Source organism: Hemitrygon akajei, chromosome 24 (genome assembly GCF_048418815.1).
Source record: "Hemitrygon akajei chromosome 24, sHemAka1.3, whole genome shotgun sequence".
NCBI classification, from domain to species: Eukaryota; Metazoa; Chordata; class Chondrichthyes; order Myliobatiformes; family Dasyatidae; genus Hemitrygon; species Hemitrygon akajei.
Genome location: NC_133147.1, coordinates 49,470,049 through 49,494,482, shown reverse-complemented (window position 1 = coordinate 49,494,482; position 24,434 = coordinate 49,470,049). Strand labels below are relative to the sequence as shown.

Below are 24,434 nucleotides of genomic sequence, written 5' to 3'. Positions count from 1 at the left end.
TATGAAGAAGTAAAAGAAGCATAAACAGTGTTTGCCTTACCATTGTACACCGAGATCCTTTTATCCCTCAACACTCCTCACTATTTATGGATAGTGTCATTTGCTCTTATACAGCAAAGTCTCACTATCCCTTGACACTCCCCATCATTTACTGTGTGTACAACCCTTCTACATCAAGGTTCCTCTGTCCCTGGATTCTCCACACCATTTATGACGTGCCTACTGAACCTTTTGACCATATGTCATGTTTTTATCGTGCCACATGATTGGCTAATTAGATATTTATATTAATGAGTATGTGTACCTTATTATACGAGTTGGCTAATTATACATTAGTTGCAAGAATTGATAATGTGATTTAAAATCTTTTTTTACAATGATTTTCTTATCTTTTCAGAGACAGACATGTTGGCAGTCACCTTCTTTGTTACAGATGACCCCAGCCTACCAGAGGGCGGAGCTGAGTTCAAGATTCAGGATAGAAGTATTGCTTACTATGACACCACATTACGGAGTTTTCAGTTTCACTTGTCTGGCTTAAACTCATCCCATTTACCTATGGATAGGCTATTAGCAGGAAATGTGTTCGCATGGCTAAAGTACCTGATGAATGGTGCAATGGAGTTAACCAACAACTCTCCTCCCCCAAACGGTGAGTCAAGATAGGATTGTGATCAGCTCTGTGTACTGACTACCATCAGCCCAATAAGGTGTCCTCGTATGGATTTAGCTAACAGTACAGCACAGTACAGGCCCTTTGGCCCACCATGTTGTGATGAACTTTCAAACTACACCAAGATCCATCTAACTCTTTCACCTGCACAGTCCTCAAATGTCCTTTCATCTATGTGCCTCTCTAAGAGTTTCTTAAATGTACCTAATATATCCACCTCCACCACCACTCCTGACAGGGTCTTCCACACACCCACTAACCAGAGTTTTATAGAGCTGCAACATTACCACCCAGCTCTTGAACTCAAAAGTCTCCGTCTGACGTTACACCTCCCAACCCCTCTCCTGGTACTTTCCTCCGAACACAAAGTTATTCCCTAATGTTTTAGCCATTTCCACTCTGTGAAAAAGTGTTTGGCTGTCCACTCTGTCTATGCTCTTATTATCTTGTACACTTCTATCATGTCTCTGTTCAACCTCCTCCTCTCTGAAGAGATAAGTCCTAACCTTCCCAACATATCCTCATAAGACATGTTTTCTAATCCAGACACCATCCTCTGCACCCTCTCTAAAGCTCTGCATCCTTCCTATACGGAGGCGACCAGAACGAAACACAAAACACCAATTATGGTCTAAACATTTCCTTGTGGCTCTGGAACTCAAGCCCCAAACTGACACAGGCCAACACATTACCTGCCAGCTTAAGATTCATATCACTTTTGTTAGAAATTTGAGTTAAGAGCGTGTGCACAAACGGCTGGCGCTGCAGCACACTGTCATAATTAATGCTTTGTTGTATCAGAATAATACTGGCAGTTAGTTCCGTGGCTCCATCAAATAGATGATGTGAACATTGATTGTCAAATGGCAGATGATTAGCAAGCCTCCGCTTCACCTGCTCACAGCAGAATGTTTCTGACTATACTCTGCAGTAAATCTTATATTGTTGGTATTGCTAAAAGGAATTACGTGGACTTGGTTCGCTATCTTCCCACTATAGTTGAGTTGCCAGCAATGAGTCGGCAATCCCAGAAAACAGTGGATCATGATCTCTTCTTACTGCTGCTATCAGGAAGAAGTACAGGAGCTCAGGACTGACACCACCATATTCAGGATTAGCTATTTTCCCATCAACCATCAGGCTCTTGATTCAGTGGTAATAGTTTCACTTGCCCCATCACTGAAATGTTCCCACACCTATGGATTCACTTTTCAAGATTCTCCATCTCATGTTCTTGATATTTATTGCTTATTTGTTCCTTGTTATTATTTTTTTCCTTCTGTATTTGCACAGTTTGCTGTGTTTTACAGACAGGTTATTTGTCCACCCTATTGGGTTCAATCTTTCATTGATTCATTTATGGTTGTTGGATTTACCAAGCATGCTCACAAGAAATCAAATCTCAGCGCTGTATATAGTGAAATATATGTGCTGTGATCATCAATGTACTTTGAACTTTAGAACTTTGAAAGAAAATATGACTGAAGGGGATTAATAGATATTAATCATCATTCAGTGCAATTGAGATTAAAAAATCTTTAATTTGTTCTTTTAGAAATCGGTGAGCTCTATCTGTACTCAGAGAAACCAGTTGTCTTCGGGGAGGTAAACACTCTGACCTGTTTCGTTAGCGGCTTTTTCCCACCGGCCATAATTGTAACATTACAGAAGAACAAGAAGCCTGCCAGTGGCAAAGTTAACTCCTCACACCTCTCATATGGCAAAGATTGGCGATTCCAAGTGCTCCACAACACATACATCCAGCCAGCAGATGGTGACATATACTCTTGTAGAGTGCTGCACAACATCAGCAAAGAGGAAAAAGTAATTTACTGGGGTAAGAGAATTGATCCATTCTGTTATGGTTATTATTCTATGCATTTACTGAGTATGTGTACAGGAAACTGCCCCTCAGGGTTGTATATGGTGATGTACATGTACAGTCGGCCCTCCATATCCACGGATTCAAAGAACCGCGGATCGAAAATATTCGAAAAAAAATTCCAGGATGTTCCAAAAAGCAAAACTTGAATTTGCCGTGTGCCGAGCACTACGCTGAATCCATGCGATTGAGGTGATGTGTAGGCATACCCTGCTGTAGCCTCCTGCCATTTCACAACTCCTCAGTCGCTCTCCAGCACTCGTTTGAGCAGTGTTCGCCTCGCGTCTCATTCGTTCGCTACTTATGTTGTGAGCGAGAGGAAGAAGTTTATGGCTAGTAAGGGATGGCTGGCTAGCTATATAAAGTGCTACAGTCTCAAGAATTTAAAGATCATGGCAGAATCGGCACATTTCAGCTAACCTTGTACCACTCCAACCCAATCTGGAGCCTAGCAATAGATTCACTAATGAGCGGTATTGCTGAATCACTCCACCCTGAACGAGATTGGTTTTACAGAGCAAACACTAGGAAATCCTCTCTCTATAGATGCTGCCTGGCCTGCTGTGTTCCACCAGCATTTTGGGTGTGTTGTTGTTTGAGATTGGTTTGAACTTTCTTGTTGCTCTGTTAGGTCGCTGAGAGGAAAAGCAGCCCAGGTTCCAGCTTGCACTCAGTATCCAGCAATTCCCAGTGGAACGTGAAGGATGCAATGTGACTATTTGGGCTTATGTTGATCAACCCCATTGCTCATGTTGCATTTTTTTAGCGATGCAGCTCGGAAAGGGCTGTCCAGCCGCACCACTCAGCAACTCCCAATTTTTAACACATGGACAGTTTACAACGACCAATTAACCTACTAATTGTTATGTCATTGGACTGTGGGAGTAAACCGGAGCACCTGGAGGAAACCCAATCCGTCATGGGGAGAACATACAAACTGCTTGCAGATAGCTGCAGGAATTAAACCCGGTCACTGGTATTATAAAGTGTTGTACCAACTTCTGCATTACTGTGCCATTGTTAGTTGACAGCCATTTAATCATAAAGTCATAGAAAAGTACAGCACAGAAGCAGGACCTTTGCCCCATCTGATCTTTGCAGAACCATCTAATCTGCCTGTTCTCCTTGACCATAGCCCTAACGTCCATAGATCTTTTCAAACTTCTTTTAAACATTGAAGTCGAGCTCGCATCCACCACTTCTCTGGCAGCTCGTTCCACACGCTCACAGCTGTCTGAATGAAGGGGTTTCCCCACATTTCCACCTTTTACCCTTCATCCATGAGCTCTAGTTGTAGTCCCACCCAACCTCAGTGAAAAAAAGCCTGCTTGCATTTATCCTATTTATACCCGTTGAAAAGTATATTCAGCCAAGAATGGGGAACACCAGAAACCCAAGAGGACAAATAAGTTGTGGTATCTTTTTTCAAGCTGATTTTAAAAACTAGTTCCTTGTTCAAAAAATGACTGTGTGCTTTGTTCACAGAACCAGAAGAACAAATTAGTGCTGAAGAACTGGATACAAGCCAGCATGCTGTTTTGATCTGTGGGATGATTACAGGAATACTTGGCACAGCAGTTGGACTCTACTTATGTTTTTCATTGCTACTGTCTGGCTGGGGCTCTTTGATTATCCGGATCAATAACCCTTCTCAATGAAAAAATAATTTCTGCAATATTTCCCGGTGATCTGTACCTTGCTTTGTCACCGTTTTGTGCACTCAGATTTGTAATGCATAATTCTCTTCCAGCTTAGGGTATTGATTTCAAATTCCACTTTCTAATTTCAATATTCTTTATTCCATCTGTCAGTCTTCCATTTTAATATACCATCTGCTAAATGCAACAAGAATCCCCTTCAGATAGATAAGATCACAAGTAGGTCGGGTCATAAAACGAATGGCACATTTGCCTTCGTAAATCAAAGTATTGAGTACAGGAGTTGGGATGTTATGGTCAAGTTGCACAAGACATTGGTGAAGCCTGATTTGGAGTATTCTGTTCAGTTCTGGTCACCAATCTACAGGAAAGATATCAATAAAACTGAAAAAATGCAAAGAAAATTTACAAGGATGTTGCTAGAAGTTGCAGACCTGAACTAGAAGGAAAGGTTGAATAGGTTAAGACCGTAATCCCTAGAGCATAGGAGACCAAAGGAGTTTTGATAGCGGTGTACCAAGTTATGAGGGGTGTAAATGAGATAATTGAAAGCAGTCATTTTCCACTGAGAATGAGAGGTTATAACTTAACGGTGGAAGCTCACACAGCGGGTGGTGAGAATGTGGATGGAACAAACTGCCAAAAGAAATGGTGGATGATGGTTTGGTTTCAACGTATAAGAGAAATTTGGATAAATATGGATGGGAGGGGTGTGGAGGGCTATGGACCAGGTGTGGTTTGATGGGACTAAGTACAGTAGTAGTTCATCATAGACAAGATGGCAAAGGAGCATTTTTCTGTGCAGCATTGTTCTGACACATCTGCTTCTTTAACCATTCTGCATCTCTGTTAGGGAAATTAATTTGCTATGGAAATTCAATTCAAGTTGGTCACAAATACATTGGACATGGACTTTGAAATGACTAGAGAATATTGATGAATAAGAAAGAATGACTTGCTAACAGTGAGATCTCCAAGACTTCCAAAGAACAATAGTCATACCCTTCTTTATACATACGCACAAAGTCAATTACATCAGTCAATGTTTAAAAAAATCAATCCTGTGTCTCTTATCAATTCCCATGAAAATGCCAGAGACAGCCTCTAGTGCCCACAGCACATAGGGATGGGTTATTAAACATGGATGGATTATTACAAGCATGCTGAGAACTCAGGCTGAATGCTGAATCTTTATTTATGATATACAGGTTAATTAAATCCTTGAATCCAGTAAATTGTTAAAAGTACAAAGGTATAATTTGTTTCATATGTTAATATATGACAAGTGAAGGAAAAACCAGGACACTTATTGTAATTGTCAGAAACCTGACAGCCCACAGGGTCCTCCCTACAATTTATGACCTTCAATGTCTTCATCTTGTTCAGCTGTGTTATGCACTAAGGTCAGCACTAGGCATATTGATAATTAAAGGAAGGTGCAGGATATCTCAGATATCTTAACATTTTATTCAGAATTTTCTTCCAGACTGACCTATTTATGCCCTTGTGCTCTGCTGTGCCACAAACCCTTCATAAACCATTTCTTTATCGCCAGTTTCTCTGTTTTCACTTCTGTTTGTGAAGTTGGGGAGGTGCATTTCTGTATGAGTGAGCCATTACTGTTGTTGTAAGCTAAAGCTAATCATTTAATCAGTGAATACCAAAACTCTGTAAATCTAAAACAGAAAATAAGCCTGTGCTGTTTGTGGAGAATAAACGGTTTGTTTTGCACAATATCTATAGTTCCTCTTTTTTGCAACTACTGCCTCTGTAAGTTACCAATTTCTTTTCTCGGGGTAGCTGGTGATAATTATTTTCCTGGGTAGGTGTTCGATGAGTCAAATTGCACGTCCCCCTGCACATCAAACCAATGTGTCTCCTGAGATTTTAGTGTTTGGCTCTTGCCAAATGATCATGCTGTTATTTTACAACATACAAAAGGCAGACAATGGTCAGGGATTTACAAAACTATCAACAGCTTCCAATTAAAATACAATTACTATAGTCTACAAGTCACTCAGTTCCTTGGGGGGAGGGAAGGGGGTGTTGCACCATTCTCAGAAATCCCCTATCGTACCCATAGAGATTGCATGCTCCCTTTCCATGGAAGCACTTGCACAAATGTAATACTGGAAGAGGGACCTTGACTGCCTGCTGCCTTGACCAGTGAATGTCCATTTTGGCTAGGCCCAGGACTGGACCTACTAATACTGTGTGACTGTAGTTGATGAGCACAAGGTTGATGTTTAGCCAGAACTTGAGGAGCACTTCTTCTGACATTCAAATGGACTGCAACCTCTTATGCTCCATATACATTGCGTAGCCACTTTAAAAGGTACACCTGCTTCTTCATATTACAGCAACTCAATGCATAAAAACATGAAGACATGTTCAAGGGGTTCAGTTGTTGTTCAGACCAAACATCAAAATGGGGATGAAATGTGACCCAAGTGACTTTGACGGTGGAATGAATGTCGGTGCGAGACGGGTGGTTTGAGTATCTCAGAAACTGCTGAGAAAAACCTTCCCCAACACTGATCGCATCTACATGAAATGCTGTCACAGGAAAGCAGCATCTATGATTAGGGACTCCCAGCACCCAGGACATGCTTTCTTCTCATTGTTGCCATCGTGAAGAAGGTACAAAAGCCTGAGGATAACTTAACTTGCATATTTAGCAAAATTTGTCTTTTGCACACTGGTTGAATGCCCAAGTTGGTGTGGTCTTCTATTGATTCTGTTGTAGGTATTTTATGCCCGTCAAAAAGAAATCCCAGAATTGACATGTGACATCTGTATTTTGTTAACAAATTTATTTTAAAATGATATCTCCGTTGGATTTTCATGCACAACAGTTTACAGAGAATGGTGTGAAAAAGAAAAAAAAATCCTGGAACGTCAGTTCTGTGTTCAAAAATGTCTTGTCAATGAGAGAATTCAGAAGAGAATGACCATACTGTTCCAAACTAACAAGAAGGCGACAGTAATTTAAATAACCATGAGTTACAACAGTGGGGTGCAGAAGTGCATCTCTGAATGGACAGCATGTCGAACCTTGGTCAAGTGCAGCAGAAGAGCACAAATATACACTCAGTGGTCACTTTATTAGATACAAGCAAAATCCAGTAAAGTGGACAATGAGTGCAGAAACATAGAGCACAAGGCCTTTGGCCCACAAAGCTGTGCCGAACATGTCCTTACCTGTACCCATAGCCCTCTAGTTTCCTGAGCTCCATGTAGCCATCCAGGAGTCTCTCGAAAGACCCTATTTTTTCTGCCTCCACCACCGCTGCCAGCAACCCATTCCACACGCTTACCACTCTCTGCATAAAAAAATGTACCCCTGAAATCTCCTCTGTAGCTACTTCCAAGTACCTTAAAACTATGCCATCTTGTGATAGCCATTTCAGCCCTGGGGAAAAGTCTCTGACTATTCACACAATAAATGCCTATCATAATCTTGTACACCTCTATCATGTCACCCCCTCATCCTTTTTTGCTCCAAGGAGAAAAGGCCGAGTTCATTCAACCTATTCTTATAAGGCATGCTTCCCAATCCAGGCAACATCCTTGTAACTCCCCTGCACTCTTTCTGTGGTTTCCACGACCTTCCTGCAGTGAGGCGACCAGAACTGAGCACAGTACTTCAAGTTGGGTCAGACCAGGGTCCCATATAGCTGCAACATTACCTCTCGGCTCTTAAACTCGATCCCATGATTAATGAAGGCTAAAGCAGTGTTTGCCTTCTTAACCATAAAGTCAACCTGTGCAGGAGCTTTGAGTGTCCTATGGACTCGGACCCCAGGATCCCTCTGATCCTCCACACTGCCAAGAATGTTACCATTAATGCTATATTCTGCCATCATATTTGACCTACCAAAATGAACCACCTCACACTTATCTAGGTTGAACTCCATCTGACCACTGCTCAGCCCAGTTTTGCATCAGATCAATGTCCCTTTGTAACCTCAAACAGCCCTGTACGCTACCCACAACATCCCCAACCTTTGTGTCATCTGAAAATTTACTAACCCATCCCTCCACCTCCTCATTCAGGTCATTTATAAAAATCAGAAAGTATAAGGGTCCCAGAACCAATCCCTGAGGCACACCACTGGTCACCGGACTCCATGTAGAATATGACCCGCCGACAGCCACTCTTTGCCTTCTGTGGGTAAGCCAGTTCTGGATCCACAAAGCAATGTCCCCTTGGATCCCATGCCTCCTTACCTTCTTAATAACCCTTGCATAGAGTACCTTATCAAATGCCTGTCTAAAATCCATACACACGACATCGACGTGTTTAGTCACATCCTCAAAAAATTCAATCAGGCTAGTAAGACACGACCTGCTTTTGACAAAACCATGCTGACTATTCCTAATCATATTATGCCTCTCCAAATGTTCACAAGCCCTGCCTCTCAGGATCTTCTCCATTAACTTAGCAACTACTGAAGTAGGAATTGGTGGCCTATAATTTCCTGGGCTATCTCTACTCCCTTTCTTGAATAAGGGAACAACATTTGCAACCCTTCAATCCTCCAGAAGCTCTCCCGTCCTCATTGATGATGCAAAGTTCATTGCCAGAGATCAGCAATCTCCTTGTTTGCTTCCCGCTTTAGCCTGGGGTACATCTCTTCCGGTCCCGGTGACTTATCCAACTTGATGCTTTCCAAAAGCTCCAGCACATCAACTTCCTTAATATCTACGTGCTCAAGCTTTTAGTCCACTGTAAGTCATCCCTACAATCACCAACATCCTTTTCTGCAGTGAATACTGAAGCAAACTATTCATGTAGTACCTCTGCTATTTCCTCCGGTTCCATGACTTTTGCACTGTCCTATTTTCTCACATCTTATCCTCTTGCTTCTCACATTCTTGTAGAATGCCTTGGGGTTTTCCTTAATCCTGCCCGTTAAGTTCTTCTCATAGCCCCTGTTGGCTCTCCTAATTTCATTCTTGTGCCCATTCCTGCTCGCCTTACAATCTTCTAGATTTGTATCATTACCTAGTTTTTAGAACCTTTTGTAAGCTCCTCTTTTCTTCTTGACTAGATTTACAACAGCCTTTGTTTACCACAGATCTTGTACCCTTCCATTCTTTCCATTCCATTGGAATATACCTACTCAGAACCCCACACAAATATCCCCTGAACATTTGCCACATTTCTTCCACATATTTTCCTGAGAACATTTGTTTCCAATTTATGCTTCCAAGCTCCTGCCTGAGAGCCTCATATTTCCCCTTACTCCACTTAAATGTTTCCTTAACTTTTTTATTCCTATCCCTCTCCAATGCTATGGTAAAGGAGATAGAATTGAGATCACTATCTCCAAAATGCTCTCCCACTGAGAGACCTGACACATGACCAGGTTCATTTCCCAATTCCAGATCAAGGACAGCCTCTCCTTTTGTAGGCTTATCTACACATTGTGTCAAGAAACCTTTCTGAACACACCTAACAAACTTTACCCCATCTAAATCCCACACTCTAGGGAGATACCAATCAATATTTGGGAAATTAAAATCTCCCACCACAACAACCCTGTTATTATTACCCCTTTCCAGAATCTGTCTCCCTATCTGCTCCTGAATGTCCCTGTTACTATTGGATGGTGTATAAAAAGCACCCAGTAGAGTTATTGACCCTTCCTATTCCTAACTTACACCCACAGAGACTCTGTAGACAACCCCTCCATGACGTCCCCTTCTGCAGCCCTGACACTATCTCTGATCGACAGTGCCACGCCTCCACCTCTTTTTCCTCCCTCCCTATCCTTTCTGAAACATCAAAAGCCTGGCACTTGAAGCAGCCATTCTTGCCTCTGTACCTTCCAAGCATCTGTAATGGCCACAACATCATAGCTCCAAGTGCTGATCCACGATCTAAGCTCATCCGCATTATTCATAATATTCCTCTCATTAAAATAGACACATCTCAAACCACTTCAGTGTACTTTAGTTTTCTGAACTTGAATCATCTTGCTTTTGGATGACAAAGTCCGTTCAGATTTTATTTGAACCAACAAACGTTCTTCATTCTTAGAAGCAGTTGTGGCAACAGGAAGATTTTGCTCAGAGGTTAATTATTCCTTAGGATGTAGGTTTCAGATTCTTTCAATAACTTCTCTGCAGGCATTGACAACACTGATCTCCAGCACTACAGTTAAAGACAAGCACAAGAGATACTGCAATCCAGAGCAGGAGACACACGCAAAATGGTGGAGCATATCTGCAGGCTAGGCAGCATCTATGGAGGGAAATAAACAGTCGGCATTTCAGACTGAGAGACTTCATTGGGATTGGAAAGGAAAGAATAAGGAGGAAAGTAAACTGTCAGGCCATAGGTGAAGGCAGAGGGAGGTGGTGGGTGGGGGAGTAGGGATGGTGACAAGCTGGGAGGTGGTAGGTGGGAAAGGAAAGCTGAAGAAGGAAGAATCTGAAAGGACAGAATAGTTGACCATGGTGGGAAGGGAAGGAGGAGGAGCACCAGAGGGGGGTAATGGGCAAATGAGGATAAGGAAAGAGGTGAAAGGGGAGCCAGAATATGGAATAGACAAGGAAGAAATGTGGGGAGGGCAATTTCCTCATTAGAAGAATCATAATTTATGCCATAAGGTTGGAGGCTCCCGTTCGGAACACGAGGGTTTGCTCCTCCAACCTGAGTTTAACCTGATTATGGAAGTAAGGAATTCAGGGACAGACATATTGGAATGGGAATCGTCATCATCACCATGTGCCATGTTGTAGGACGTGGATGATCATGGTCATAGGTTTTTGGCAAATTCTACAGAAGTGGTTTGCCATTGACGTCTTCTGGGGAGTTGTTGTACAAAACAGATGACTCCAGCCATTATTAATACTCACCAGAGACTGTCTGTCTGGCTATTGCCAATTGACAATTGTCACATAACCAGGAAATATGTTATGTACCAGCTGTTCATATGACCATCCACCACCTGCCCCTGTGGCTTCATGTGACCCTGATTGTGGGGCTAAGCAGGTGCTACACCATACCCAAAGGTGACCTGCAAGCTAGGAGAGGAAAGATGCACTTTGCACCTCCTTTGGTAGAGATGTATCTCCACCCAGCCACCCCTCCCCCTCCCAAGAAATGAGAATAGGAAATCAAATTGAAATGGTTTAAATCAATGTAAAGAGCTGCAATGCGAGTCAGCCAGATTCCAATACACCTCAGGCCAATGAAAATGGAGACGGCGGACATCAGATGTTCAGCAGGTCATGAATTTGACATTTTGGTTTTAAGCTTCTGTTGTGCATTTAGAGGCAAGCCTTGGCAACTCGACAATTTCTTCATGCAGACAGTGGACCCCACTCTGTGAGCAGACTTCTAAGAAGAAACGAGAAGAGGGTTGATGAAGATACGGACTGTGGAATATTAAGGTAGCACCAGTCAACAACAGTATATAACACTTAAGGATATAATTCAGGATATAAGAGATTAGCCAGGTTGCACTTGGAGTATTGTGATCATTTTTGTACCACCAACCCAAGAATGGACATATTGGCATTGGCATTGGAAAAGTCCCAGATGAGTTTCAGGAGAATGATACTGGGAATGAAAGGTTTAATGTATGAGGAGCATTTGAAGGTTCTGGGTCTATACTCACTGGAGCTTAGAAGGATGGGTGAGGGGTGGGTGGGATGTCATCAAAGCCTATTGGATATTGAAAGTTTGTTAAGATCTTGATTAGTAAGGCCATCAAAGGTTACGGGGAGAAGTTAGGAGAATGGAATTGAAAGGGATGACAAATGAGCTATGATGGAATGCTGAAGTAAACTTGATGGGATGAATGGTCTAATTCTCCTATGTCTAATGGTTACGTTCTCCTGACCCAGGTTCCTGTGTGCATAGTGTGCCCTAGTTAGCTTCTCTGAAGTTTACCGGATACAACATGGGGAGTATGAGATGTCCAGGGAGGGGTAGAACTACCGGTGAAGGAGCTTGTTGTGTCCGTTCTGGGGCAGCTCATTTACATTGATCCCTGACTGACACTGACCTGTAGCTCCAAGTAGCTGAATAGGTGTGACAGCAGCCACACCCCAGTACATTGCTTCGATGGACAGGTTAAACCGTCTGAAGGTAGCTGGCGTCCTTATACCACAGTGAGTTAGGAAAATGCCCATCCGAGCAAGCAAAGAGATGCGGACTGAGTGGATGAGGTCAACAGTGAGATTCAACAGGCGCACTTCATGCAGTGGAAAGGGCATGACAAGGCACAGAAGAAGTCATGGTCATCTACTGCAACGAGGGAAGACCTCAGTGGTGACAACTACTCATACTACTGTGCCTGGACTTTCAAATTTGTTAAAGTGGATCTGCCCCAGTGCAGCGACTTTCCCATTTTAAAAAACTCTCCTTCACTGGTTTCAAACTCATCGTCAGATATGACAGATATCAAATCAATCATCCAGAAAAAAAGGCAAACGAGAAAATCTGCAGATGCTGGAAATCCAAGCAACACGCATAAAATGCTGGAGGAAGTCAGCAGCCCAGGCAGTGTCTAAGGAAAAAAGTAAACAGTTGATGTTTTGCGCCAACACTCTTTAGCAGGTCTGGCGAAAAAAAACAAGTGAGGAGTAGAGTTCGGGGGGGGGGGGGTGTCCTGTTGAAGGGTCTAAGCCCCAAATGTTGACTCTTTTCTATAGATGTTGCCTGTCCTGCTGAATTCCTTCAGCATTTTGTGTGTGCTGTCCAGATACACGGTATTACTGACACTGTTGAGGAGATTGCACAGCAAAGAATTTGCACTGACTCCAATATGCTGACTTAATGTGGAATTCTCTGCCACAGGAAACAGTTGAGGCCGGTTCATTGGCTATATTTAAGAGGAAGTTAGATATGGCCCTTGTGGCTAGAGGGATCGGGGGTATGGAGAGAATGCAGGTACAGGGTTCTGAGTTGGATGATCAGCCATGATCATACTGAATGGTGGTGCAGACTCGAAGGGCCGAATGGCCTACTCCTGCACCTGTTTTCTATGTTTCTATGTAATTTTCCCCCATATCAAACAGGATTAATTGTTACTCTTGTTGACAGGGTTGTGGACAGTGAATTAGGTTGTTATAGGTTACAACAGGACATTCATTGGCAGAATGCAAAGCTGGGCTGAGAAATGGCAGATGGAATTTAACCCAGACTACTGAAGTGTTTCACATTGGAAGATTGAATTTGAAGGCAGAGTACAGGGTTAATGGCAGTATTCTTCGCAGTTTGGAGGACAGAGGGATCTTTGGGTCCATGTCCCCAGTAACCTCAAAGTTGCCATGCAAGTTGTAATGCTGATTAAGAAGGCTTATGGTATGTTGGACTTCATTAGTCGAATGATTGAGTTCAAGAGCTGATACATAATGTTGCAGCTCTATAAAACTTAAGCTATAAGTTAAGCCACATTTGGAATAGTGCGTTCAGTCCAGCTCTCCTCATTATAAGAAGGATGTAGAAGCTTCAGGGAGAGTGCAGAGGAGATTCAACAGGATGCTGCCTACATTGGAGAGCAGGTCTATGCTGAGTGAATCAGTGCAAAGGAGAATGAGAAGTGACTTGAAAAAGGTGTATAAAAGGCAATGACTGAGTGGATAGCCAGAGACCTTTTCCCAGGGCAGTAATGACTAATACGAAGGGGCATAACTGTAGGTGATTGGAGGGAAGTATAAGGGAGATTTCAGGGGTAAGTTTTTATCTTAAAACACATAAAGTGGTGAGTGTGAGGAATTCCCTGCCAGACATGGTGGTATAAGCAGAACCATTAGAGATATTGAAAAGACTCTGAGGCACACAGATGAAGGGAAAAAGTTGGGTTATGTAGGAGGGAAGGGTTAGATTGATTTTAGAGTAGGTAATAAGAGCAAACTACATTATGTGCCTGTACTATGCTACAGAGCTATATATTCTGTGTTCTATTTTGAAAACATTGCCTTTCAGAAGGAGACCAATCCATGGACATCAATACCTCGTGTTAGTATTTCACCCAACTGCCCTGACTCTGACATCAACATGGAATTTAACAACAATGAATCATAATTCTATTGTCACCCAATTGTTAGCAGATCTGGATTTATTGGATGAGGATCAGGAGTATTAATTTCTACTCCTGGTAATTTTTATCAACTCCCCCTTCTTTCTCCATTCCCCATTCTGGTTCCCCTCTTGACTGTTCCCTTCTCCTCACTTGCCCATTGTCTCCCTCTGACACCCTCTCCTCCTTCCCTTTCTCCTCTCCTTTCTTATCACTTTCCTTCTTCGTCAGCCTTTTGCCTTCCAGCTTCTCACTTCATCCCCCATGCCCCCTACCCATCCACCTCCCCCTCACCTTGTCTCACCTATCATCAGTCAGTTAGTTTGTAGTCCTTCCCACCTCCCCTCCCACCTTCTTATTTTCGTCTCCCCCTTCCTCTCCAGTCCTGATGAAGGGTCTTTGCCTAGAACGTTAACTCTTTAAGCTCCCCCACAGATGGTGTCTGACTTGTTAAATTTCTCCAGCATTTTGTGTGTATCACACATTTAAATTCCTTGGATAGGTTTCCATTGTGTAATGGAAATTATGACCAACATTAAAGCAAGACAGATACAAGAAGAAACAGTGAAGCACAGTGTGGTGAAGCCTTCCCCACAATTAAGCACAATTATGAAGAGCGTTGCAGTTAGACATGAAGGAAGTATATTATGGAATAAAACATTGAAATCAAATGGGTCAAGGACAGTGAAAGTATATGAACCAATTTTCTATTCTTGCCACGTGCTTGAAGGGATGGTTAAGTTCCACTGGAACCACCATTTTGTGAACTGTTTGATAAACTGATTCTTGCTGTGAGATAACTCATCAGAGGGACTGAATGCAGAAGCAAGAAGTTTCTGCTATTGAATTGCTAAATCTGAGATCATAGATGGATTGTGTACTGTGTAAATGGCATGCCTGCAGAAGTAGTCTCGTTATCTCTGTCCAGTGTTTGGGTGACCTGGTTTGAACCAGTGTCGACGAAAACAAAAGAAGTCACCTGAGGCATGAAGTTGCGTAGCCCTTGTACTACATCCAGTGGGAATCAGCTATAGGTCAGTCAAAAGAACGTAAGCAAACAAGATGTTGCATCATTTGAATTGATGTTAAGAGCTTCAAATGCAAAATGGCGAGAACGCTGCAGACCAACCATCAGAATGAGGAATCACCATTCCAGTGGCTGGGAGAATAAAGGATCTGATGTCAGGCCAATGGGATATCCTCCAAAAAGGTGTTATAAATTGGAAAAGTGGTTTGAGTGAGTGTTGGTATAGAGAGAACAGTAGAATTCGTATTTAAGTCAACATTGTTCATTGTTGTTTGTGCAGAGACAATAAAGAGCGAGCTTTGATTAATTAAGAGTTGTGTAGTGAGTTTCCTAACCTAGATCAGTTGTTGGTAAACACAGGAAAACAGCATCCAACATTATGGACCCCAGCAATCCAGCCCATGCTCTCTTCTCATTACTACTATTGGACAGGAGGTACAATTCCCACCCGACTATCAGGAACAGCCATTACCCCTCAACTATCAGGCTGCTGAATCAATTGTGGATAACTTTATTTTTGTTTATGGAGATGTAGCATGGAATAGGTCATTTTGGCCCTTTGAGCCACAATCTCCTGATTTTTTTTTTCTCTAGCCTAATCACAGAATTACAATTAACAATGACTAATTAGCGTAACAACCGGTATGTCTTTGGACTGTGGAAGGAAACCAGACCACCCGGACAAAACCCACACATTCACGAGGAGAACATACAAATTCCTTTCATGTAGTGACAGGATTTGAATCTGGGTCGCCGTTACTGTAAAGCGTTGTGCTGATCACTACACTACTGTGCTGTTCCTTTTTTATTTAGAGATTAATTTGAACTGATTCCACACCTACAGACTCACTTTCAAGGACTCTGCAACTCATTCACAGTATTAAGTTTTTTTGCACAATTTGTCTTCTTTTGCACATTGGTTGTTGGTCAGTTTTTGATTATGTATAGTTCATCATAAATTTGATTGTATTTATTTTCCTGTAAATGCCCGCAAGAAGATGAATCTCAGGACAGTATGTAGTGGCATATATGTACTTGGATAATGAATTTAATCATAAGACATAGAAGCAGAATTAAGCATTCAGCCTACTGAGTATGTGCTGGGCATTCCATTGCAGCCGATTCCGTTCCATTGCAGATGCATTTATTATCCATCTCAACCCCATTCTCCTACCTTATCCCCATGATCTTTGACGCTCCTACTAAACTTTAATAAATTTAATTTTACAACTTGTAATAAGAATTACAAATTTACTCTAACTTTGGTGGTTACACTGCTCCGAAGAGGCCAGATGCAAACAATATACACAGCATGAAAGACACAATCAAGGCGCTGATTTAATGACACAATCAATCGAGAAACAGACATCTACCAATTATAATCATACTTCCTGCGTATAATTTTAATGAATAAAGGTATGCTTTAGAAACATACACAGGAACAGGCCATTTGGTCTACAACATTTGTTCTGATCACGATACCAAATTACACTAACTCCCTGTAAATGGTCTACACTCAGTGGCCACTTTATTAGATACACCTGTACACCTACTTGTCAATACAAATATCTAATCAGCCAATCATTTAGCAGCTCAAAGCATAAAAGCATGCATACGTGGTCAAGAAGTTCAATTGTTGTTCAGACCAAACATCAGAAAGGGGAAGAAACGTGATCTAAGTAACTTAGACCATGGTCTATCTCTGTAAGTTAAAACTCTTTAATCTAGCACCCTTGGGATCTGACTGATGCTGACCACACAAAATGTCTCTTCAGACCTGATGAATGGTATTGGCCCGAAATGTCAACTCTTTATTCCTCTCCATAGATGCTGTCTGACCTACCGAATTCTTGCAGCATATTGTGTCTGTGTCTGTGTGCATTGCTCTGGATTTCTACCACCTGCAGAATCTTTTGTGTTTAGACACTGTCCCCTGGCCTTTTGCCTCTGACCAGGGGAATGGTTCTTTCACACACTCCCAAGTCATATGAGGGTTTCAAGAAACCTTGGCAACCCAAAGTTTCCGCAAAGTGGAAATACTGACGGCTGAAAGATCAAAAGTTACATTCAGAGTTTAATTAGCTACAGTTTAGTGCAGTAGACCATGAACATACACACTGTGAGCACTTTATTACTGGTGTATGAGGAACATAATAAAGTGGCCACTGAGGGTATAATGGCTCCACTTCTTGCCTGTTCACTTGTTTGCCAAAATGGTCTTAAATATTGCTATCATATATGGTTCCACCACCTCCCCTGGTGCCCCAGGTGCTGACCGCACTCTGTGTAGATCAGTTCTCCTCACAAATCCCCTTTAACATTTCCTCTCTCACCATGAATCTGCACCATCGAACATTTGATAAACAAAAGGCATTCTGCAGATGCTGGAAATCCAGAGCAACACACACAAAATGCTGGAGGAACTCAGCAGGTCAGGCAGCAATGATGGAGGGGAATGAAGAGTCAATGTCAAGACTGCAGTGGAAGGGGACAGAAGTAAGAATAAGGTGGGGGGAGGGAAAGGAATACATGCTGATGGTTGACGGTTGGATTGTGAGTAGCGTCCAACCTGATGGCATGACTGTCGATTCCTCCAACCTGGTAATTTCTCTCCCCTTCCAATCCTATTTTTTCCATTCCCCATTCAGGCTACCCATTACTCCTTCACTTTTCCTTACCTGCCCAGTGCCTCCATATGGTGTCCCTCCACCTTCCCTTTCTTCCAGGCTCCACTCTCCTCTCCCATCAGATTAGGTCAGTGCGGGGAGCTGATGAGAATGTCTGTAGGCATGGGGGGGGGGGGGGGTTAATTTTGTAGCTATTGGGAATGTTGGAAGAACAAAGCTGGATAAATGTAATTGGATACTTGATGGTCAGTGTAAACGGCGGCCTGTTTCCCGTTTGAATTACTTCTTGTTCTCTGACCTACCCTTGTGTTATACCACACTTAGTGTAGATTTTGGTGTGATAACTCTTGCTGAATCACTGGGTTTCAGGTGACCAGATTGGGTATTTGACCCATTGGATATCTGTGGTTTCCTTGATGAAGTGTATGAAGAAAAATTGTTTCCCGGACCGATGAGTACATGCAAAAACATTCCTACCTTTCCACTTGACGATTCCTCCGAACACTGCAAACAGAATGCCAATTATTCCGGTGATTACTCCAATCGCGTATCCATAGACTCGATTGGTATTCTCGGGAACTAGGAAAATCAGTAAAAGTGGAGTCAGAAGATATTACAGCAGAGAGTTTAGAACAATATTGTGAGGGGATCTCATTCAATCCTATCAAATATTGAAAGGCCAAAATAATTTGGACATGGAGAGGATTTTCCAAATACTGAGGGAGTCTAGGACCAGAGGACACAGCCTCAGAATGGAACAGAGATGAAGAGAAATTTCTTTAGCCAAATCCCTGGAGTTCATTGCCACATATTGTTCTGGAGGCCAAGTAATTGTGTATATTTAAAGATGAAGTTTATCGGCTCAACATTTTTAAGGGTGTCAAAGGTTACGGAGAGAAGGCAGAAACATTGGGTTGAGAGGATAAGTAACTCAGTCATGATGAAATGCCAGAGCAGACTCAACAGACAAAAGGACAAATTATTTTCTTATAAGTTATGATCTTATGGTGATCGGCATGATCCGGTTGGGCCGAAGGGTCCATGTCTGCATTGCTCCATAACTGATATAGAAAGCGGAGATACTGGTCCTCACCAGGCTGCAGCAGGATTCTGCTCCTGTGAACCGTTCGGAAACTGAATGGATTGAAACTGTGAACCAAATCACCCAATCCTGTGGTAGCAACTCGATGCAAAAAAGCATGCAGACATGGCCAAAAGGATCAGTTGTTGTTCAAACCAGACTTCAGAATGAGGATGAAATGTGATCATAGTGACTTTGATAATGGAATCTAGTCAAGATGGCGCCTGTGTACAATGTCTACTCGGTCGACATCTATCAGATAATTCATGAAACTGGTTATTTCACTTCTTCTACTTCTTCTAATCTGAAATATGTTTCTGGAGCTGTTAGGCGTCTGGGATTTACAGTTTGGAGATCAACTGAGTGATCTAGTGCTTCACTGTTTCAAAGAAGATTCTAGAAAGTGAATGCTAGCTCGAACAACCTTAAAGTGAAGCAGTTTAGTGATGGTGCGCCAGCCAATGATGGACTCCATTTCACCGATTAAAGCATTGAGGAAGATTGAAATCAAGGTGAGTGAGGGTTTAGCACTGACTGCAGATCGCAGGGACAGATCTCTCTACTATCAGATGAGTTATGTAGTACCTTTCACTCACTGTTGCCGGTGGGAAGGCCTCTGTGTTTAAGAGGTCTCGCTCTCCCCCCCCCCCCCCCCTCTCTCTCTCTCTCTCTCTCTCTCTCTCTCTCTCTCTCTCTCTCTCTCTCTCTCTCTCTCTCTCTCTCTCTCTCTCTCTCTCTCTCTCTCTCTCTCTCTCTCACACACACACACTCTCGATGTTGGTCAGAGGATATTACCGAGGCTCTGCATTTATGGACTGGACTATGGAGTTTTTCAGTCTCATGATTTTTTTAATTCTGTGTTTTCACCCGCTATTTCTCTTTATTGTGTGCCGTGTTTTGTTCGTTCGTTGTGTGAGGGAAGGGGGTTGGGGTTTGATGTTCTTGTTCTTGACAGCTTTTTTTGTGTGGTGTGGGTTTTGATGTTTATCTTTGAATGATTTCCTTGCATTTCTTTGTTACGTGGCTATCTGGAGAAGACGAATCTCAGAGTTGCATACTGAGTACATAATTTACTAATAAATGGCCCTTTGAACGATGACAGAGCCTGTTGAGCTCCTGGGATTATCAGGCACGAGTCTCTGGAGTTTACAGCGAATAGTGTGAAGAAAACAAATATCTACTGAGTGGCAGTTTTTGGCGAAAATGCCTTATTAGTGAGATTTCAGAGGAGAATGGCCAGACTGGTTCAAGCTAACAGGAACATGATAGTAACTCAAAGGAGAGCCTGTTAGAAAGGTAGTGTGCAGAAGAGCATCACTGAACATTTCGAACTTTGAAGTGCATGGGTTGCAGCAGCAAAAGACCATAACCTTACCCTCTGTAGTCACTTTATTATGTTGAAGAGGTGCCTAATAAATTGGCCACTGAGCGTATAATACAGTGTTGGACAGAGTGTGAACCAGATCGTCACCAGTACACTGGACGCCAAATTATTGAGACACTGAGCCTTACCCCAAAATGCATACAGCTTGGCAGGGAAGCTCAAGTGCTCGATTTCACAAACGTAAGTGTCACCCTTCCCGGGGTCAATGTCGACCTGCAGCTGGACTTGGAACGTCCCGTCCTGGTTGGGTAAAATGGTCGTATTTAGCACTTCCTGATCGATTGCTTCACCATTCCGCAGCCACATTACATGGATATCCTTGGGATAAAATCCATGCACCTGGCATCTCAGGGCCAAGGTATTCTTTCTGTTCTTCAGGGGTCTTGAGATTATTCTTATAGTCGGCTTCGCTGCAGTGGACAGAAAAACATTGAAGCTGAACTTGGTTACAGGATCAGAAAAGGTAGAGCAACAGAATTTCAATGTTCAAAGTATGTTTAGTATTAAAGCATCTATACATTATGCAGCCTTGAAATTCCACCATGACAGAATGGCCTATCTCTGAAGGCTAAATCCATTTAATCTTGCACCCTTGGGACCTGACTGATGCTGGACCAGAGAAGTTGTCCCCTTTCATCTTAGTCTCAGCCCAAAGTGTCCAATATTTATTTCCCTCCACTGAATCTGCATGGCCTGCCGAATTCCTGCAGCATTGAGTGTGTGTGTGTGTGTGTGTGTGTGTGTGTGTGTGTGTGTGTGTGTGTGTGTGTGTGTGTGTGTGTGTGTGTGTGTGTGTGTGTGTGTGTGTGTGTGTGTGTGTGTGTGTGTGTGTGTGTTATGCTGCTGTGGATTTCCACCACCTGCAGAATCTTTAGCGTTTAGAAATTGTTTCCTGGGTGATTTGCTTCTGACCGGTTCTTTCAGACACTCCCAATCCACACACGGGTTCCGAGAACTGTTGGTAACCCAGAGTTTCTGTAGGGTGGAAATACTGTTGGCTAAGAATTCAGAAGTTGAATTGGGAAGTTAATTAGCTACAGGTTAGTGCAGATCAGAATCCAGTTTGATATCAATAACACACACCCAGTGTCCTCTTTACTAGATACACCTGCTCAATAATAAAAATATCTAATCAGCCAATCATGTGGCAGCAACTCAATGCATCAAAGCATGTAGGCATGGTCAAGCGGTTCAGTAATGTTCAGACCAAACATCAGAATGGGGAAGGAATATGATTTAAATGACTTCGACTGTGGACCAGGTGGGGTGGGATAAGTAGCTCAGAAAGTATAAGTATATGTATAAGTATAAGTATAAGCTCAGAAAGTAGAAGTATAAGTAGCTGATCTCCTGGGATTTTCACACACAACAGTCTCTAGTGTTTACAGAGAATGGTGTGACAAAGAAAAAACATTCAGTGAGCGGCGGTTTTGTCGGCGAAAATGCCTTGTTAATGAGAGAGGTCAGAGGAGAATGGTCCAGACTGGTTCAATCTGACATGAAGACAACAATAACTCTAATCACCACGTGTTACAACAGTGGTGTGCAGAAGAGCAACTCTGAATGCACAAATACGTCAAACGTAAAGCGGATAGGCTATGGCAACAGCGGACTATGAACTTACTCACAGTGACCAAATTAATAGGCACAGAAGTTACCCAATAAAGTGGCCACTGACAATGAGGTCGTAAATTTTGTTGTTTTGCAGTAGCAATACAGTGTAATACATAAAAATACAAATTACAATAAAAACATTTAAATTAAATTAATTCAAATAGAGAGCAAAAATAGTGAGATTATGTTCATGGACTGTTCATAAATCAGATGGCAGAAGAAAAGCAGCTCATCCTGAATCACTGAGTGTTTGCCTCCAGACTCCTGTACCTCCCTCTTGATGATAGCAATGAAAAGAGGGCATGTCCTGGGTGATGGGGGTCTTTAGTAGTCGATGCTCCTTGAAGATTCCTGAATGCTAACGAGGCTAGTGCCAACGATGGAACAGATTGACCTCACATCTTTCTGCAGCTTCTTTCAATACTTTGCAGTATCTACACTCCTCCCCATATGCATCTAGCTAGAATGCTCTCCATGGTACATCTGTAGAAATTTGAGCCTATCTTTGTTAGCATATTAAACTTCCTCGAACTCCTAATGAGATTTATCCGCTGTCGTGCTATCTTCGTAACAGTCTCAATATGTAGGGCACAGGATAGATTCTCAGAGATACTGACACCCAGGAACTTGAAATTGTTCATTCTGTCCTACTGCTGACTCCTCTTTAAGGACTGGTGTGTGTGTTCCCTTGTCTTGCCCTTTCTGTCAAACTATGGCACAAAGCCTGTTTTAACATCACATTGACAACAAACTTACTAGTCAGAGCTCGAATGGCATTACGAATTCGTGGCGCAATAAACTCAAGGGCGTGGTTAACTCGTGACATATTCTTTCTGTTGACGTTCAGTATGTTCAGGTAAGGCTGTACAAGCGGATTGACAGCCACAGCCTTTCCTGTGGTAGAATCAAGATGAACGAAATCTTCGCCATTGTAAGCATATATCTCCAAACTACCAGAATACAGAGTCACTTGAGCGATGTGCATCCCTGGGAAGCAAACAATAATCAATCCATTAGCCATTTGTGAGAAAGAAATGGCGCAGTTTAAAACCTTAAACTTAATCGAATTGAAACAGCAAATTCTTCTCTCCCCTTTCAGTGGATGCCACACAGTGAACATATACCATTTCATCATGTTTTTACCAGAACCACCTCTCCCTCCCAGTATAAAACTCCAATAGTACAGTAGACTTGCGATTCGGTCATGCTGGGTAAGCAAAACCTTCACCGCCACTCTCTGCATCCAGCTCACTCAGCTCCATGCCCACATTTCCACCTACTCCCTCGACCAAACCCCTCTTCTCACCCGCAACGCTCATCTCTCACTCAACCTCCCTGTTCAAATCGACACACACCCTCGAAGGCCCCTTCCTCAACATCCCTCTCCACAGACATCTTTACTCACCATCTGCACCAAACTCTCCACCTACCGTTTCGGCACCCCCGCCCTCTCTCCCTATCTACCCTCAGCGACACTTCCCTCCCTCCACAGACACCCTTTCTGTCCCCTCCCTACCCTCACTCCCTTGGCCCCCACCCTCCTTAGGAGACCACTCCACTGACCCTCCAATTGTGCCCGCTGTCCTTCACCCGCCTGTTCCCGCTTCCCTTTCCTCCATTGACGACCACTCCCCTTCCCTCCGTCCCTATGCTCTCTTTCCACCACTCTCTACACTCTCCCGCTGTGTGCCAGTTCCCATCCGCTCCCCACCCTCCCTCGCTCCTTGCTCCCCTCTTCACCCGATCCTATCTGGGTGCCACCCTCCTCCCGACTTTCCCTCTGTGCCCCCTCCCCTCACTCGTTCCTCACTCCCGTACCCTCCTCATCCTCCTTCGGTGCCTCCTCGCCCCTATCCTCCCTTGGTGCCTCGGTGCCCTTTCATCTCTCCTCCCCTACCCACCTTATCCTCCTTCCCCACTTGCCCTCGTTGCCCCCAGTCCGCTTGGGCTGCGCCTCTCACCTAGGGCAGTAGATCCGTTGAGGAGGAGGAGGAAGGCGGCGAGCAAAGGGGGAGAGCGGCGTCGCCTCACGCCGGCTAGCTGTCTCATGGTTCGAAGAGGCGGCATCATTAACCCAATCTATTCCGCTGAAGGACTCGGACCTCGTTGCCTTTCCAGCCGACGACCTGAACCGACTGCCAGTTTGAAGGTCCTGTAGCGGGAGACGATTGACGTGAAAACTTCCTCTCTGTGTGGGCGGCCGTTGCCACAGACAGGCGGGGCGGGACCAACGTCTTCCATTTCCAAATGACGTTTTATTCTCAACGACACTAGGTGAGAGGGAAGGCGATCGGGATAAAAGGTGGGGGGTAAGATGGGTGGGATATCAGCTGAGCGATAAGGTAGGTGATAGGAGAAGTGAGGATACCAGCTGAAATGGGTTAGTAGGTGAGGCGGATGGCAGTTGGATGTGTAGTGGATGGAGCAATACAGGTGTGGGAGAAGGTG

General features: G+C 43.3%; 2 protein-coding genes across 2 annotated transcripts; one reads left to right on the top strand and one right to left on the bottom strand.

Annotated features, from left to right (window-relative positions):
- Window positions 1-486: 486 nt before the first annotated feature.
- Window positions 487-5,238, top strand: LOC140715616 (beta-2-microglobulin-like). The gene is made up of 3 exons (XM_073027985.1): window positions 487-652; window positions 2,229-2,510; window positions 4,041-5,238. Exons 1-3 carry the CDS (start codon window positions 559-561, stop codon window positions 4,211-4,213), a joined length of 549 nt encoding a protein of 182 aa, XP_072884086.1. The 5' UTR covers window positions 487-558; the 3' UTR covers window positions 4,214-5,238.
- Window positions 5,239-11,475: 6,237 nt separating this feature from the next.
- Window positions 11,476-24,053, bottom strand: LOC140715723 (class II histocompatibility antigen, B-L beta chain-like). Its single transcript, XM_073028095.1, has 5 exons — window positions 23,948-24,053; window positions 22,743-22,973; window positions 20,501-20,782; window positions 18,385-18,486; window positions 11,476-11,564 (listed from the first exon to the last, which is right to left on the bottom strand). Exons 1-5 carry the CDS (start codon window positions 24,051-24,053, stop codon window positions 11,476-11,478), a joined length of 810 nt encoding a protein of 269 aa, XP_072884196.1.
- Window positions 24,054-24,434: the final 381 nt, after the last annotated feature.

What these genes read in the sequence shown, in the direction of transcription:
- LOC140715723 (XM_073028095.1), bottom strand. Translation starts at nt 24,053, where the DNA reads ATGCCGCCTCTTCGAACCATGAGACAGCTAGCCGGCGTGAGGCGACGC. An exon ending in CAACGGATCTACTGCCCTAG is followed by an intron (nt 22,974 to 23,947) that starts GTGAGAGGCGCA and finishes TTTGCTTCCCAG; the next exon opens with GGATGCACATCGCTCAAGTG. An exon ending in TGCCATTCGAGCTCTGACTA is followed by an intron (nt 20,783 to 22,742) that starts GTAAGTTTGTTG and finishes TGTCCACTGCAG; the next exon opens with CGAAGCCGACTATAAGAATA.
- LOC140715616 (XM_073027985.1), top strand. Translation starts at nt 559, where the DNA reads ATGGATAGGCTATTAGCAGGAAATGTGTTCGCATGGCTAAAGTACCTG. An exon ending in CAACTCTCCTCCCCCAAACG is followed by an intron (nt 653 to 2,228) that starts GTGAGTCAAGAT and finishes TTGTTCTTTTAG; the next exon opens with AAATCGGTGAGCTCTATCTG. An exon ending in GGAAAAAGTAATTTACTGGG is followed by an intron (nt 2,511 to 4,040) that starts GTAAGAGAATTG and finishes CTTTGTTCACAG; the next exon opens with AACCAGAAGAACAAATTAGT.